Here is a 17,520-nt window from a genome sequence, read left to right on the forward strand (position 1 = left end):
AAGATAACAAATTTTAGTAGTAGCAGTAATATTTTTTTTTAAAAAAAGGAACGTTTAAAATGTGGAACATTTGATGCTTCAGGTATTCAGCCACGAATCTCTAAACCTGAAAGGTTTCTAAATAACTCAACCAGAGGAAGGTACAATCTGAGTAGTAACATTGCTATGGGTGGAATGAAACTCACTGGGTGTCCTTGGGCCAGTCACTGCCTCTCAGCCTAACCTACCTCACAGGGTTGTTGTGGGAATTAAATGAGGTGGGGGAGAACTCTGTATGCCACCTTGAGCTCCTTGGAGGAAAAAGTGGGAGAGAGTTGCAATAAATAAAATAAAGCCAACATCATGCTATTTAATTTTAACTACTTCCAATATTCACGAGACCTTTGGTGCCTATTTTGCACTATCCACATTGTGCCTGGGGGCCGGAGGGGGAGACAGACATACCTTTCGCTTGACCCTAGTTACAGTAATGATACTGCCGTATGTGCTTTCAAGATGTTACCAATCTATTAGCACCTCTTCTGTCATTAGCCACGAGAACTTTTTCATTAACTGCAGTGGACACCAGTTCACCAAAAGACTCGTTGGCACAGCAACGAGAGAACTATTGGCAATAACCAAAGTTATTGCCTTGCTTAGCTTGGGGAGCCCAGATTCATTGCTTTCCCCCATGTAAATGAAGGCAACGCTGTATGTTTCCATTGACAACATCCTTCTGTGTGATATTTTCCACACATAAATATCAGTCTAGAGAGGCATTAGACAAAGCACACAAGTATCTAGTTGATGACTTCTGGAGGCATCCTGGGGAAAATAAATGTCAGGCACTGATGTTCATCTCATCAGAGGGAACAGTTTTAGGAAAGAAAACGGTCTGTTTACCTGCCATGGCTGAATGCTATAAATATGGCCACACCAGGAGTGTAATAGCAAGGCATGGGTTTCAATCAAACCTTTAAAATTGGCTATTTAAATGTTTATGTGGGGGGGTGTCCCCCAGCTATTCTTCCCTGCTTAAGTTGGGTTGCCACTTTTCAAAAAGTGGGGGGGGGGGGGGAATTGGACATGGGTTGCCATACGTCCAGATTTTCCCGGACATTTCAGCAATCTCCGTCCAGTCACTGATTCTAACAGCAGAATCCCGACGATGTCCAGGAAATTCTAGATGTATGGCAACCCTAGCTTAAAGGCCAAAACCCCAAGCCACAACAGAATATGGCACCCAGCCTGCTCCAGACCAGCTACAAGAGAAAACAACAAAGACCTAATGAAGAGAGCACAGCAAAGGTTATATTTTCTGAGAATCCTCCGGAAAAACAATCTCTCAAAGGACCTGTTGATGGCATTTTACCATTGTACTGTGGAGAGTGTATTAACATATGGTCTGTGTGTGTGGTTTGGGAGCTGCATCGTCAGGGGAAAAACAATGCTGTCCAGGGTTGTAAAGACTGCAGAGAGAATAATTGGGTGCACTCTTCCCACCTTGGATCAAATCTATGTTGTCAGGTGCCATAAGAAAGCTGCAAAGATAGCGCAGGATAGTGTGCACCCCGGAAATGATCTCTTTCAGCTTCTGCCTTCTGGAAGAAGGTACAGGGTTATAAAGACCATGACTAGCCTCCTGAGAAACAGTTTCTACCCAAATGCAATTCTGGTTCTAAACACAGTATAAGGAGTCTCTATAGTATATTGTATTTTTAAATGGGGTTTCAGAGTTTTTAGGGGCTTTTGAAAGTCTTATGTAGATTTTTCAATTTCATTGTTCTGTATGGGACAATGACAATAAAGATATCGTATCATATCATATCGTATCAAGAAATAATTGCCAACTCTCTTTTATTTCTAGGCCAAATATCGGAAGGAACTCTTGCAGCCAAGGGGCAGGTGTCCAAAAGCGAAGGACAGGTCTCCAACACTGGGGAGGACGTGCACTTGCTACATGAAGGAGCAGCGGAGGAGGAGGAGGAAGAAGAAGAAGAGGAAGAGGAAGAGGAGGCAGTTGAGGAGGAATGTGAAAAGGAGATCATCATCCAAACGGAGGATGCGGAAGAAGTCATTGAGGTCACCAGTGAACGCAGTAGTGATTTGTGCCTGGAACATCGGGATGATGAGGTGAGCTATGAGGAGTCTTGCAAATTGCAAAAGGAGGAGGAAGACGAGGAAGAGGAGGAGGAAGACAATGAAGAGGAGGAAGACGAAGAGTATGAGGAGGAGGAAGAAGAGGAGGAGGAGGAGGAGGAAGAGGAGGAGGAGACATCGACTGCAGTGATCTGTGAAGAAGCTCCTCACAGATCTCAGGACTCCCCAAAAACCCACTGTGAAGGACAGATAGTCGGCTCCAAGCCTGAGTATTCTGTCATTGTGGAGGTGAGATCAGACGATGACAAGGACGATGATTGCCACTCCCAGAAATCCACTGTGACTGATGAATCTGAGATGTATGACATGATGACCCGGGGGAACCTGGGTCTTTTGGAACAGGCCATTGCTCTGAAAGCTGAACAGGTTAAGGTTGTGAGAGAGCCTGGCCAGCAGCTGGCTGGGGAGCATGTGAAACTTTTCCAGGTCGAGGACAAGCAAAACAAAGCCCTGGACTCCATCAGAAAGAGCTACTACAGCAAAGGTGAGGACGTTGTCCTTCCAGTGGCAAATAAACTGCTATCCCCACCCCACCCTGGTGGCAATGAAAATGAGTTTGGTAGGGTCTGGGAGCCCCATTCCTATAGATCTGTAACATCTGGATGCCCCTATGTCCCCACCAGCCCACCGTTCTCAGGGCCCATGCAAAGTTTGAATGGTTCCAGTAAATACAAAATAATCAGAGGATGGTGGAACAGAAGTAACTCATCTTCTGTCATGCTGTCTGTGTGAAGCCTAATGGAAAGAAGCAAATGGTCCCTGCAAACGTTTGGTCAATGGTTGTTCTGCAATGGTGCTGCCATATTGTATTCTGCAACTTTCATTGGCTGCTGTTTTGTGTTGACCTCAGTACCCTACTGTGTGCTCCTATAAGTGACAAAGGAGTAAAACCTTCAGAGTCTGCATACGCTTGAATATTCCCCCCACTCCTACTCTAGGGAGAGTGCTGCTTCCAGATGGGTGTTGCTTGTGGGATCAGTGTTTCTCATGAGTTTTTTTGCAGCATCCAAATGAAGTCATTGTCACCCAAATGCCAGCCTGTGTTTTTCCTGCATTTAATCCAAATTTACCCTTTCTGGGGGAAATCCGATAAGATTAAAAACAGAAACACCTGTTGCCAGCAATATCTCATGGACCCATTAAGCTCCTATCTGGAAGCACCTGGGGAATCCTCCCTCCATACAAGCCCTGCTGGATCGGTTGTCCAACATCCAGTCCAATATTCTGTTCTCACAGTGGTCAACTGATCCGTTGCCCGCAGGAATCCCACAAGCGATGAGTGCACAATAGCTCTCCCCAGCTACTGGCATTTAGAGGTACACTCTTTCATATACAGGAGGTCATAATGATACCGGAGAATAGAGTTTCCCATAGGCTCATTGGGACTATTCAGTGAAGCAGTTCGCAAGAAGGTTTGGGGCAAACAAGCATCCTAAGCATGCTTCATACAATTCTAATTCACCTGGGAAACTCATTGCCATTAGACATGCCAGCAGACTCTAGCACAGATGACTTTCAGGAAGGATTATCTTCTTCTTTAGCGATCCCTCATAGCCGAATAAGATTGTCTTCCATAAACACGGTCTTAACAGTGAGTCCGTAAATGACTGTGGAGGCCAATTCTGGATCCACACGTTCTTCCACAGTGGGGACATTGGTTTCCGGGCAGGAGTTGATCACAGTGTGGATTTGCCAAGCATGTCTTCCTCTTAGCATGTTTCTCCCTTGCGTCCTGAGTTCGAGTGTCTTCAAAGCCGATGACACCTTTGGCAAAGGCTGTTCTCCAACTGGAGCACTTGCACGCCAGTGTTTCCCAGTTGTCAATGTTTATACTACTTTTTTTAGATTTGCCTTGAGAGAGTATTTAAACCTCTTTTGTTGACCACCAGCATTACGCTTTCCATTTTTAAGTTTGGAATAGAGTAGTTGCTTTGGAAGACGATCATCAGGCATCTGCACAACATGACCAGTCCAACGAAGCTGATGTTGAAGAATCATTGCTTCAACACTGGTTATACCAGTTCATGGAAGATAGCTCAATTGAAGCATATGAGCCACAGTAGCATAAAATACACCCAGGGGGTGGGTGACTGTTTCAATAACACCTTGCTTCCTAAGGGTGTCTTGGGGGTTACCGTGGGAGATGCTGAATTAGAGTGATTTGGGCTAATCCATCAATCCATTCCTTAAATTCTTTGTTCTTATGTCCATAGGATTGCAATCCAGTAGCACAAGTGGCTACTTGCACGACTGCAGCTTAAATTGATCCATAGAATCAGACTGTAGGAAACATAAACCTGTATATGAGCTTCCCTCTATCATGGGTTTTAGGGGTAGTGCTAGGTAACAATATCTGAAGAGTTACCTATCTTTCCTAGAGCTGTTTGGTACTATTGGCTGACTCTTTCCCACTGATCTTTTGTTGTTGTCGTTGAGATGTACATTACTGTCCCTCTGGACTGGTGTCCCCCAACCTGGTGCCTGCCAGATATTTTGGAAGACAACTGCCATTGGCGCCAGCCACCATGATGGGCACTAGGTTGGGGAAGGCTGGTCATTAATTGTGTAAATAAATTTTCACCTGAAATGAAATGCAAAAACAGATTCAGAGTATTCTTAATAAGACTGGTTTGATTTTCTCGTGGACTTTTTTGCACGTCTCATGATGTTCTTCCTGCACCCTCTCCTCCCTGCATTTCCTAGATCCTTCAAGACCCGAGAAGCGAGAAATCAAATGCCCAACCCCTGGCTGTGATGGCACAGGGCATGTCACAGGGCTGTACCCTCACCACCGCAGTTTGTCTGGCTGCCCGCACAAAGACAGGATCCCTCCTGAGAGTGAGTGTGACTTGGAGTTATTTACAGGACAGAAATGGTCCAGCTTCTTCTTTTGCAACAAATACTACTGCTGGATGAATGAATGAATGAATGAATGAATGAATGAATGAATGAATGACAAATCCATCATCTCCAATGAATGTGGAGAAGGGGGACGGGATGTTCCAGGTGCAGCAAGGCAAAGGTGAAAGTGGAAAAGAGAACAGAACAGTTGGGTGGCAGCTGAGCAAACAGGGAAGACAGGAGGGTCTGTGACCTAGTTGCTTCTGCAATGTTCTGGACCAGCCTTTCTCAACCTGCGGGTCCCCAGATGTTGTTGGGCTACAACTCCCATCACCCCTAGCTAGTACGGCCAGAGCTCAGGGATGATGGGAGTTGTAGTCCAACAACATCTGGGGACCCACAGGTTGAGAACCGCTGTTCTGGATGCTTGAAGGCCAATCCCATGCCTGCTTACTTGGAAATAAGTCACAGTGAAGAAAGTGGGACTTCTGTTTCCTGCGATTTGCTACCAAATAAGTATACAAAGGACTGCACCCTTCAATAAAGTGATATCTTCCTTAATATGCTTGCATGTATGCAGGAAGACCCAAATAAATATCTGTTTTCTCTAAGCGGACATAATTTTGCAATGCAGTAAGCATTTAGGCTGTTATACTAACCGCTCAGTATGCCTGCTTAGTCATCAATGAATTTCAAAATGAGAAAGTCGATTTAAATCAATTGCTTACACCAAGTAGGTGTAGCTTCCTGGTTATTTAAATCATGGTTTAAAACAATAATTTAAATGGACTCAACTTAAATCAACCCACCTGAAATCAAAATTGGCCACATTCACTACATTTCGAATGCTTTCAGTGAGCAAACATGTTTGCCCTCTTGTGGCACAGTGTCTGAAAAATCGCCAAAAGGATTTTTTTTAAAAAAATTGCTGCCCAAAATGTTTTTAAAAACCACCCATACCCCTTTATGCTCATCCCTATGTTCAAAAAAGACATGACAATGGCTTACAAAATGCCCTTAATGTTAAGTTGTGATCTCAACATCATTTTGATGACTGCGTACCCATCGCACTCGTTTATGCTAGGCACTGTAGCACACTGGTTAAGAGACTGAGCTGTGAGCTAAGCTAGTTTTTCACTTCAGCTATGAATTCATTCAGTCGCCTCAGGCAAACCACTGTCTCTTAGTTCACATCCACACAAGTTGTAAGCTAAAGGAAGTTGTGTGGTAAGCCTTTCCCCCCAGAAAAACAAAAAACTTTGAGAAAGTTCTTTGGGCACCCCCATGATGGGGGGTTCATTTTCCCTCTCCCACCCCCCCACCCCCAAAATGGCCAAAAGCGAGGATTGTAACATTTTTTTCCATTGCTCTGTTTTCAAGGGAGATGGTGCTTATGCACGTGCAGTACTTAACTGTCTTCCAGTGAATTAAGTGGAATTTCAGACTGATCAACTTTTGCTGAATTCAGCTGCTAGCATTCATAAGATAGTTGCTATACCTCTCAGCCTGCTACACCCCTGTTTTCTTAAACACAAAGTGAGGATAAGCCACCTCTGAAAACACAGTTTCTTAGAAAGTATTCCATCTTGTCTGGAATGAATCAGACACTTCATTTGTACTGATTTCCATGAAATGTTAAAGAGGGAAAGAGAGATGTTTGCAAATTATCTTTTCCCTCTTTTTAAAAAATGCAAACAGTATGTATGAGGCAGGCATGGCAAAACACAAAGGAAATGGAAAAGTCAACTTTTTCCTGCTATTAAATATAAATTGGTATTGGAAAGTTTCATATACTTTCTCCCCAAAGGGCAAATGTTTGTTATTTGTGGGTTTAATTCATGTCTTCATAACAACATCACAGGAATCGCTGTGTGCATATATGAAAATAAAGTGAAAATCTGCCTTATCGGTTCACTTCAAAGGTTTTAGACTTGAGGGGAAATGAGACAAGGGGACATCAGTTATTTTCTCATATGTGTGATTTTTTTAAAAAAAAGAACTGAAAAACAAATTAATGCCTTTGCTTTTAAGGTCATCACCGCAGGAGGTAGTAATCCTGAAGATTAAACATATTTTTAAAAAACAAAACAAAATAAGAGACTATAGATAATTCCAATTGCTTGAAAGTACCTGAAACAGGCAGGAGAAGCGCAATGCAGTAGGAAATATATATAAAAAAATATGGTTTTATCTTATTTTTTAAAATTCACATTTAAACTCATTCTATTACGGGACCAAAAAACCTTGCATGTGGCTTCCAGGGCAGGGAGTTCTGCGGAGAGGGTTGGACTTTGGGGAACAAGCCCAGGGCTATGCAGGCTAAAGGTAAGGGTAGAGGGACCCCTGACCATTAGGCCCAGTCGTGACAGACTCTGGGGTTGCGGTGCTCATCTCGCTTTATTAACTGAGGGAGCTGGCGTACAGCTTCCGGGTCATGTGGCCAGCATGACTAAGCCGCTTCTGGCGAACCAGAGCAGTGCACGAAAACGCCGTTTACCTTCCTGCCGGAGCGGTACCTATTTATCTACTTGCACTTTGACGTGCTTTTGAACTGCTAGGTTGGCAGGAGCAGGGACCGAGCAATGGGAGCTCACCCCGTCACAGGGATTCGAACTGCCGACCTTCTGATTGGCAAGTCCTAGGCTCTGTGGTTTAACCCACAGCGCCACCCATGCATTGGTTAATTTTTTGCTTGGTGGAGGGGATGTGGTTGGCTGTGACTGCCCCTCCAATGCTGCTGCTGCAAGGGAATTCCATTAAAGGAATCCAGGGGCTCACCACCCTGTTGTGGGGCTTGGTCTGCACAAGCCCCAGGGAGCATGCGGGGAGAGGTGAGGATCTGGTACCCAGATCCACTTTCTCCCCAATATTGTTTTCCCTTACTGGCCCCAGAGTTGGCCACGACTGGACCTAATGGTCAGGGGTCCCTTTACCTTTACCTTTAACCACAACCTTACAAGTTGTGGCGATTTGCTACGCAATAGGCAAAAACTAAATGGCACCAGCCAATCAGCCAAATGGACAAAATTCCTACCAGGCCCCTGCCCCAAAAGCAGACGACTCCATGACAGGCATAGCAAGGTCAAATGCAAAAAGCCCTAAATTAGGGAGGGTGGGCTGGTGATCCGGTGCACGCAGTGAAAGTGAACGCTCAATGCTGCATGCTCAGTATATAAAACCCTTGGTCCATCCCACAAATTGGCAATATCAAAATTCCCCCAGTAACTCAAACAGCCCAATCACTGCTATGGCCATCTATACAATCCCACCCAACAACAGAGGGGTGGCCTGTCAGACCCCACTGCAACACGTGCTCTCCATGAAGCAGAACACGCTTTACCAGCTTTGGTTGGTGCAGCTGAAGGATATGGAATGAGGTGCTCAGACGAGCCCAAACAACTGCTTGTTTTCTGAGACCTGATGAACCATCTGTTTTCTTTCTTTCTTTAATCATGTTGTGGTTTCTCCCCTTCCTCCTCTGCATCCCTCCCCTTTCCTTTCCTTCCTTTATAATAAAGTCTTGGCCATGCACGAGAATGTATTAAAATGCCCGACGCCAGGGTGCACCGGACAAGGCCACGTGAACAGCAACCGCAACACTCACCGAAGGTACGTGGTTCACAGCAAGAGCTCAAAATTATCCTAGAGCCAATTTAGAAACTGTTCAGGATAGGACAACAGAAGTCTTGGGTTCAAGAAGGCATTTTGGGGCAGAAAAAGGCAGATAACTGTTAAATTGTGGGTGAACATATCAGACGACACAGCGATTCTTCAAACAGCTCTTGTTTATTCACAGGCCAGGACAGAACTGAACTGAAGGGTTCAGTCAGGCTGCTTATATAGAGCTCCAGTACAACGTAACTGTAACAATTTTCTAAAACTATCCAATCACTGAACGTCACTTTTGATCCTTTATTTGCATAACTATCTACAGTATCCCCCTGCTGGCCCAGGGTGAGAACTTCAGTACATAACAATAACAAAAGCGTAGCATTTGGTGATTGTACATCTATGAACTTCTAGCCCAGATACAAGCAGTGCGAACCTACAGGAAAGATGATAACAATTCTGTCCTACCACATGTAGGCATATAGTGAAATGTATGTGCATGGAATGGTCAACACGTAATGATATTTGCATGACTTAATTGCGGTGTAGGAATTCTCTTGTACGATACAAAGCGGTTTCAGAAACAGATTCAGATTGTAAGACCTATTTGGGAAGGGAAAGTGTTATATGGAAATGCATGTAAGAATCTAAGCAATCTCTAAGAATCGTTGTTTCCCTGGAATATGTTGAGAGCAACAGGATCAGGTTAGGAACTGAACTCACTGGATCAAAGGTGTCACACGTGGCACACGTGGCACACGCAGTTGCTCAGTTTGTTAAACGTTTGTGCAGTGGGCTGGGGACAAGAAACGTACCCTTTTTTGTGGGCCTAGATCAGAAGAAAAAAAATAGATCTGTTTCTTCAATTAATTGAGAAGATCAATTTGGCTTTAAGCAGTAGCCAGCGAGCGAAGGAAAGTGAAATTAAAATCTCCACTGTTGCTGATGTGCAGGGCAAAGACTATGTTCCCTTTCTCAGTCCCTGTGGCCTGAAAGCTCCCCCACATCCTCCTCTCCCCTTCCTGCAGGTGATATTCAGATTCCCTTGTATGGTAAATGATCAAGTGTGGCAGGCACAGGGCAAACTTTTGGCACAATAGTGGCACAAGCTGCTTTTGGGATGGATCCGGGTTCAGTCCTGCCATCAAGGTATCAGGAGCATGGACTGCATGCAGTAATTTGAGCATCAGATCCCATGAGTTGCTTTGATGCTCGTATAGAAAATAACACTGGGGTATAAGCAGCCAAAGAGTTGTGTCCAAAATCGTGCTAAGTGGCTAGTTCTATCAACAGAAGGATTTCTGCTTTCCCTCCTCCTCCCTGCATGTCCCCCCAAAAAAAAATTGTTATGGGGGTTACCCCAACCCTCTGGAGCAGATTTGGGGAGGGTGTAGGATGTGCATTCAAGGATGAAAGAGGGGAAAGTTCCATTGTACGAGAGTAATGGAACGAGTGTATTGGATACTGACCTAAATCACTGTCGCTGACTATGGTTGTCAAGTTGCAATGTGGAGAATTCTTTTTAACTTTAATTCTGTTGCCCAGTTTCTTGCAAGGGTTTTGTGGCTCGTCTCAGCCTATGATTGTCGCCTGCCCTATCCAGTCCTCTCCTGCTGAAGCAAATTGGAATTTATTTTTGCCCCACGCCATGCCATTTTTCTTTATAGAGTATATCCAGGTGGCAGCCTGCCAGCCCTAATTAACTGAACACATTTTTGCTGGATTACGCAAACATAGATCGCTTCCCAAAAATAAGATTGGTGGCCAGCTCAGCTTAAGTCCTGGACTATGGCATTCATAAAGCTGCTATCTACATTTCATATTGCTTTGGGGAAAGAAAGGGTGGAATTCAACATCGCACTGTTACAATTGTCGTCATTGTTTTATTTTTCATTTCGTTTCTATACCGCTTTATATTTTAAAGAGAAAAAACAAACCCTCAAAGCATGAACACATCAAATGAAACAATCCAGAATAAAACAAATTCAAGCTTCAAGGAAAGTATTTCAGATCCCTCTCTGTGTGTCATTTTCCTTTCTCCGTATTTCGTTACCCACTTGATTTATGTAGCTGCCACATAGCAGAAGAACTCTAGGAAGACAGTGTGGTGTAATGGTTAGAGTGACAGACTCAAATCTCCACTTGGTCATGAAGTCATTGGTGCAAGAATTTCTGTTCCCCGGGTGGAACAACCTCCCCTCTCCTCCCTCTGTGTGCTGTTCTAGGGGTACTTCTGACACCCCAGAACTTATATAGGGGAAGTAGAATCAGAGTTGGAAGAGACCCCAAGGGTCATCTAGTCCAACCTCTTGCAATGCAGGAATCTCAGCTCAAGCATCCATGACAGATGGCCATCCAACCGCTGCTTAAAAACCTCCAAGGAAGGAGAGTCTAGAACCTCCCGAAGGAGACCGTTCCACTGGGGAGGAGCTTTCACTGTCAGAAAGTTTTTGTATTTTAGAAGAGAGGGGAAAGTCCAGTTTTGCTAGAAAGACTCACTGTGCCGGCTCCCACTAAATTTTAATCTCACCTCTGCCATGCAGTCACTAGATGGCTTTAGGCAAGCCATATCCCTTACCCTTCTTCCATTTCCAATATTAGAATAATACTTAAAAGGTAAAGGTATAGGGACCCCTGACCATTAGGTCCAGTCATGACCGACTCTGGGGTTGCGGCGCTCATCTCGCTTTATTGGCCGAAGGAGCCGGCGTACAGCTTCCGGGTCATGTGGCCAGCATGACTAAGCCGCTTCTGGCGAGCCAGAGCAGCGCACGGAAACGCCATTTACCTTCCTGCCGGAGCGGTACCTATTTATCTACCTGCACTTTGACATGCTTTCAAACTGCTAGGTTGGCAGGAGCAGGGACCGAGCAACGGGAGCTCACCCCGTCGCGGGGATTCAAACCGCTGACCTTCTGATCGGCAAGTCCTAGGCTCTGTGGTTTAACCCACAGCACCACCTGCATCCCAGAATAATACTTACTGACCCATTATACCCAGTTCTTGCATGGATTACAGCACGGCAATGCATGTGAAGCACTTTGAACACTCTAGAGCAGCCTTCCCCAACTTGGTGCCCTCCAGATCTTTTTGGACTACAATACCCATCAGCCCAGCCCAGCATGCCTAGTGGGCAGGGATGGTGAGAATTGCAGTCTAACATTGGGATGGTACCAGATTGGGGAACTCTGCCGTAGCAGACCCTCCAAGTGTCCCTATTTTCCAGCGACAGTCCCGGATTTACAGGAGCCGTCCCGGTTTCTGATTTGATCCTGGAATGTCCCACTTTTCCTTAAGACATCCCTATTTTCATCAGAGAAATGATGGAGGTCATCCCTATTTTTCATCGGAGAAATATTGGAAGATATGCAGTTATGCAACCCCCTTCTAAAGGAGATAAGGAACTATATAGTCATACCTCAGAAGTCGAACAGAATCCATTCCAGAAGTCCGTTCGACTTCCAAAACATTCAGAAACCAAGCCACGGCTTCCGATTGGCTGCAGGAAGTTCCTGCAGCCAATCAGAAGCCGCAGAACCTGCATCGGACGTTCGGGTTCCAACGAACGCTCACAAACCGGAACACTCACTTCCGGGTTTGCAACGTTTGGCAGCCAAAACGTTTGACTCGTAAGGTGTTTGACTTCCGAGGTACAACTGTACAGCCTTTCGAAGACATCTGAAAGCAGCCCTGTGTAGTGAGGTTTTTTAATGTTTAATGTTTTATTATTATTTTTATATGTTGGAAGCTGCCCAGAGTGGCTGGGGCAACCCAGTCAGATGGGTGGGGTATAAATATTATTATTATTATTATTATTATTATTATTATTATTATTATTAAATAGGACATCCCTATTTTCATCAGAGAAATGTTGAAGGCTTTGCTGTAGAGTGTAGTATTTCTATTATTACTTTCCTCCCTAAGATATTGAATTATTTGGGTAGGTTTGAACAATTTGGGGCAATTAAAATGTTAAAAGTTAAATAAACCTTGTGGATGGAGGAGTGTTAACGTATATAAAATTATACATATGGTTGATTTGAATATGTTATTATTGATTATGTTTGCCCAATGTATCAGCCGCCTGGGCGGTTTTACTGTTTGTGCTTTGGTTGTTGGTAAAAAAATAAAAATAAAATAAAGATTAAAAAAATGTAACACACACACAGAAAAATTACTTTCCTCCCTTCCTCTCTCATGCCATTTTTCCATTCCTTCCTTCTTTCCTTCCTTACTACAGCTTATCCGGGTGCCCCATCGCCGCTGCTGAAAAACTAGCCAAATCTCACGAGAAGCAGCAGCCCCCAACTGGTGACCCATCAAAGAGCAGCTCAAATTCTGATCGGATACTCAGGTAAATGGACAAGCAGATCCCAAGCCACCTGCTCCCTCCCTTCCCCCAACTGCCACCAATAATATAATATCTCTGAAAGAACAGCAAGTCACCACTTATGCAAGTGCCAGCATATCTTGTTCCTGCTGATGCTTTTCTTACTGTCAAATGTCTCTGCAAACAGTTAAAAAAAAAGTAATTGATGTTTCTAGGCAGGGCATGGGAGGACAACGAATGGCTTCTGTAGCATCAATTAGTGCTGAGACTACAGGCCAAAGGGTTTTTCACAGTGCAGCCATACTGCGTCCGTACTGATTACACTGCATTTCAAACTGACAGAGAATTACAGCTATCATATTGACATTATGAGGATAGAGGCAGAAAGCCACAATCCAATATTTCAATTTCTGTTATATTGTTAGCACATCCCCAAGCCCTTTTGTTTCTTACGACTGTGTAGCTTTCGGGAGCAGAACTTGTCTCTGATTTAACGATCAGAGAGTTTAGCATGCTTGCTCGTGGAATGACTATGTTTTTGAATATATACAATCGTGATATATTTGAACAGGTAATGACGGAAGATACATGGGAAAGCAAATGTCAAAAGATTTTGAATAAAGATTTTGAATAAAAGTTATAGGAATTGGATAGCACGGGGGGAAGCCAACCCAAGCATCCAAATTAGAATGAATAATCTGTGCACATGGTTAAAGATTTGAAGAGAGAACAATTTTGGGGACGAGGGGTTAAAGGGGAGGGAGGAAGGGGGGGGAATAGGATTAATGAGTAGGGACAAAAGTATATACTGTTATATTAACAGTTGCCATTAATCTGATTTGAATTAATTTTATAATGAAATGATTTTAGAATGTTGTATCATTTTACTGTTGTTAGCCGCTCTGAGCCCGGCTTTGGCTGGGGAGGGCGGGATATAAATAAAATATAAATATAATAATAAAATATTATTATTATTATTATTATTATTATGCAAAACTAATAGGAGGATGATTTTGATGCATGTTATTGTTAGATTTTCGACTGAATGTGTTTTTTTGGTAAGTTATTCAACGTCCCAGGATGAAAGTGTGATTATAAAGAATGGAAAAAATTATTAATAAAATTTAAGAGGCACTTACCAGTATTAAAAAAAAAATTCTTGTTCATGCTACCCCTTCACCAGCTGACTACAGATTGTGCCAGCCAGACTAGAAACGGTTATATCACACACTCACACACACAGCAAATCTCTTCCATCATGGGCTTATAAATTTGGAACAAACTACTACACTTTGGGTGCAATCCAGCATAGCACAAAGTCTCTCCCATCAGATTTCTTCTTGCACAACAGAATATTCTCCCCTTTCTTTACCCCACAATGCACCCCTTAAATTTGTTCTATGGGATCCCCCAATCCTCTGGAACAAAATTGGGGGTGGCATGTTGTACGCAGGCATGGGGAAGAATGAATTCCTGTTGCGCAAGGGGAAATCCTTGCGCTTGACTAGACATGGTAGTTACAATCATTTTTAAAAAAATTATTATAATCCTCTTGCAAAAAAACGCCCGCACCCCTGTTTATAGTATTTCTTCCATCTCTAAATCTCTCCACGTGGTTTCCCCACAATAGATGTCATATTCTACACTCTCTGTGTTCAAAGTACCTGCTGCTTTCCTTCTCACGAACAAAACCTATAACTCATCTTTTGTCTTTCAAAAGCCTCCCTGTGAAATTTCACCCGGAATGGAAGCATTCTACGCGAGTCTCAGTCTCTTCTTTTCTCGTCCTCCTCAGGCCGATGTGCTTTGTGAAGCAACTGGAGGTGCCTCAGTACGGGAGCTACAGGCCCAATATGGTTCCTGCCACGCCAAGGGCCAACTTGGCCAAGGAGCTGGAGAAGTACTCCAAGGTCACCTTCGATTATGCAAGTTTTGATGCTCAGGTTTTTGGCAAACGCATGCTTGCCCCAAAGATTCAGACTAGCGAAACCTCACCTAAAGCCTTTAAATGTAAGTTGGGGCTGGTCACGGACACTGCTTTGGAATGTCCAGGAGGGTGTTTTGTTGTTTATTGTTGGTGGTGCATAAGTCTTGCCCTGTGCTGGATCTGACCCAAAGTCGATCTGGTCCAGCTTGCTGTTTTCACAGAACAACTACGAATCCCCATGGTTTACGCCACTGAACCAGGGGGTTCCATTTTGATGTTGTGGCTAGTAGTCACTGATAGACCCGCAGTCCGTACATTAGTCTAATTCCTAAAACACAGCTAAGCTATTGGCTGTCACCAAATCCTGTGGCAATAGCTTTCATAAACTGATTACTTTTTTTGCAGAAGTTCAGCCTCTTGTCTATCCTGAACCTTCTTCTGTCAATCCATTTCATTGTGCAAATGTGTGCTTTAGTTATTTACAAGGGACAAATTAACTGTTACCTGCAAACATGTGTAATGTAACCCAACGGTCCTTTTTTGCCTTGAAAAAGCAGCTCAGTGTAGAGTTGGTGGGTGGGGGGCTCTTTAACCCTTCCCTGCCCAGTTTCTCTATTCCACATCAACGTGTAGCCAACCACTGGGTTTCAAACAGATGTTTGTAAGTACAGGCTTTATCCCTGATCCTGGTGATCGTAGCCTTTGAAAATCAAGTACATAGGGTTATATCCAAATAAGTTCTAAGAACACAAGAAGAACGTGCTGGATCAGACCAACGTCCTATTCTCATGGGGAGCCCAAAAGCTGAACCCGAACACAATAGCATTGTCCCCTCCTGTAGAGTTGCCATATTTCAAAAAGTAGAAAGCAGGACACCTCAAAAGTTGTTGAAGTTTTTTTAGGAATATCCAAAGATCGTTGAGCTTTTTCAAGACAAATCCCCAAACTGTTGAGCTTTTCTTTTTTTTACAAAAATGCCAAAAAAAGTCGGTTGTCTTGCCTAAGTTCCAGGACAAAGAAATTTGGAAATTCCCCCAGAACGTCAATTTCGCCTTTGAAATCTCAGTAATGTCCAGCAAAATCTGGCAGACATATGGCAGCCCTAACCTCTTGTACAGCCTTTCTCAACCTGTGGGTCCCCAGATGTTGTTGGACTACAACTCCCATCCCCACTAGCTAGCAAGGCCAGAGCTCAGGGATGATGGGAGTTGTAGTCCAACAACATCTGGAGACCCACAGGTTGAGAACCGCTGCTCTTGCAGCTTCCAGCAAGCGGTATTCAGACACGTATTGCCTCTACAGAGCATAGCCATCACAGCCTTATCCTCCAAGAATTTTGCTAATCCTCATTTAAAGCCATCCAGGTTGGTAGCCATCACTGTGGGCGTGAGTTCTCATACCGTATTGGCCCGAATATAAGCTGCACCCGCAAATAAGCCGCACCTTTAAAATTCATGGGGGGGGGGGAGAGAAAGACAATACTCACAAATCCCTTAAAATTCCGCAGAATTTCGCACCCGTTTCGTTTTACCGTATTTCTTTTTCGGCAGCGATATCGTAAAAGTCAATTTTTGTAAGGTCACAAATTTAACTTTCCACTGTCGGAATTTGGAAAGAAAAAAAAGTGTGGCTTATATTCAGGCCAATGCAGTAATTTAACTATGCACTTTGTGAAGAAATACCGTCCTATACCTATCCTGAATTTTCCAGCATTCAGCTTCCATAGCTGCCCACAAATTCTAGTGTTACAACTGGGGGAGAGAGAGAAAATGATCTAGCCACTTTTTCCATGCCTTGCGTAATTTTATAACTCCTATCAAGTCAGCTCCTTCTTGCCTTCTCCCTAAGCTAAAAAGCCCCCAAATACTGAAGCCTTTCGTTACAGGGCGGTTGACCCACCCCCTTGATGATTCAGTTGCCAGTTTCTGAACCTTCTTGGAAACGGCCCAGTAAAATGAATGACCAACTTAAATGAATCTACTCTGAGCAGGATGTGGTTGGAATCAATCCATTGCTCTCTCTGCACAGCCTTCCTCCTGGGATCTGTTTGTGTTAAGATGCTGGTTATATGTAGAGAGAGAGAGACTCGTGTGAATCCTTTTGCAATTGTTCCGTTGTGGGAGAGGGAAAGCTCTGTGCTTTTCTGAGGGCCAGGGCAGCATTTTGTTCCCACAAGGCAAAAACTAGTGTGAAGTGTCTCCATTTTCATCCTGCTAAATGCGTTCCGGTGGGCAAGGGAAAGAAAAAGGACAGAGAGGCGAAGCTTTCCTCTTTCCCACCCCTTTGAATTCCTCAGAGGCATCCGGCAATACAGTTTTAATGGAGAAGATTGCAGTGTTCTGGGAACTTGATGGCATACTCAGTTAGTGGCTAAACCTTTCACCCTTAAGAGGACCTGCTCATATATTTCTCGCTCTCCTCGACAGCCCAGTTTCTTTCTACATCATTTTATACAGCAGTGTCATTGGTTAAGAAAAGATGAAGAGCCTTTCCTGGACCAGATCGAAAGGTCTAACTAGTCACATTTCTAGTGACCAATTAGGTGCTTTGGGGGAGTCCAGAAGCAGGATGTAAACAGCCCAGCCCTGCAACATTCAGTAGCCTAAGCCAGGTTTCTGATAGCCCTTGTGGCTAACACTGTTTGGGGGAGGGAAGAAAACATCCTCTGTGAATT

General features: G+C 44.0%; 1 protein-coding gene across 4 annotated transcripts in view; it reads left to right on the forward strand.

Moving 5' to 3' along the window:
- Positions 1–17,520, forward strand: part of MYT1 (myelin transcription factor 1) — a 170,926-nt gene that overhangs the window by 94,014 nt on the left and 59,392 nt on the right. For all 4 annotated transcript variants that reach the window (XM_081011053.1, XM_081011055.1, XM_081011054.1 and 1 more), the window contains exons 7-11: positions 1,847–2,623; positions 4,843–4,977; positions 8,499–8,589; positions 12,830–12,943; positions 14,715–14,929. In XM_081011053.1, coding sequence (XP_080867179.1) covers positions 1,847–2,623; positions 4,843–4,977; positions 8,499–8,589; positions 12,830–12,943; positions 14,715–14,929 — 1,332 coding nt within the window. The remainder of the gene's footprint in view (positions 1–1,846; positions 2,624–4,842; positions 4,978–8,498; positions 8,590–12,829; positions 12,944–14,714; positions 14,930–17,520) is intronic.

This window comes from Podarcis pityusensis (assembly GCF_964106645.2).
Source record: "Podarcis pityusensis genome assembly, chromosome: 6".
Classification (NCBI taxonomy): domain Eukaryota; kingdom Metazoa; phylum Chordata; class Lepidosauria; order Squamata; family Lacertidae; genus Podarcis; species Podarcis pityusensis.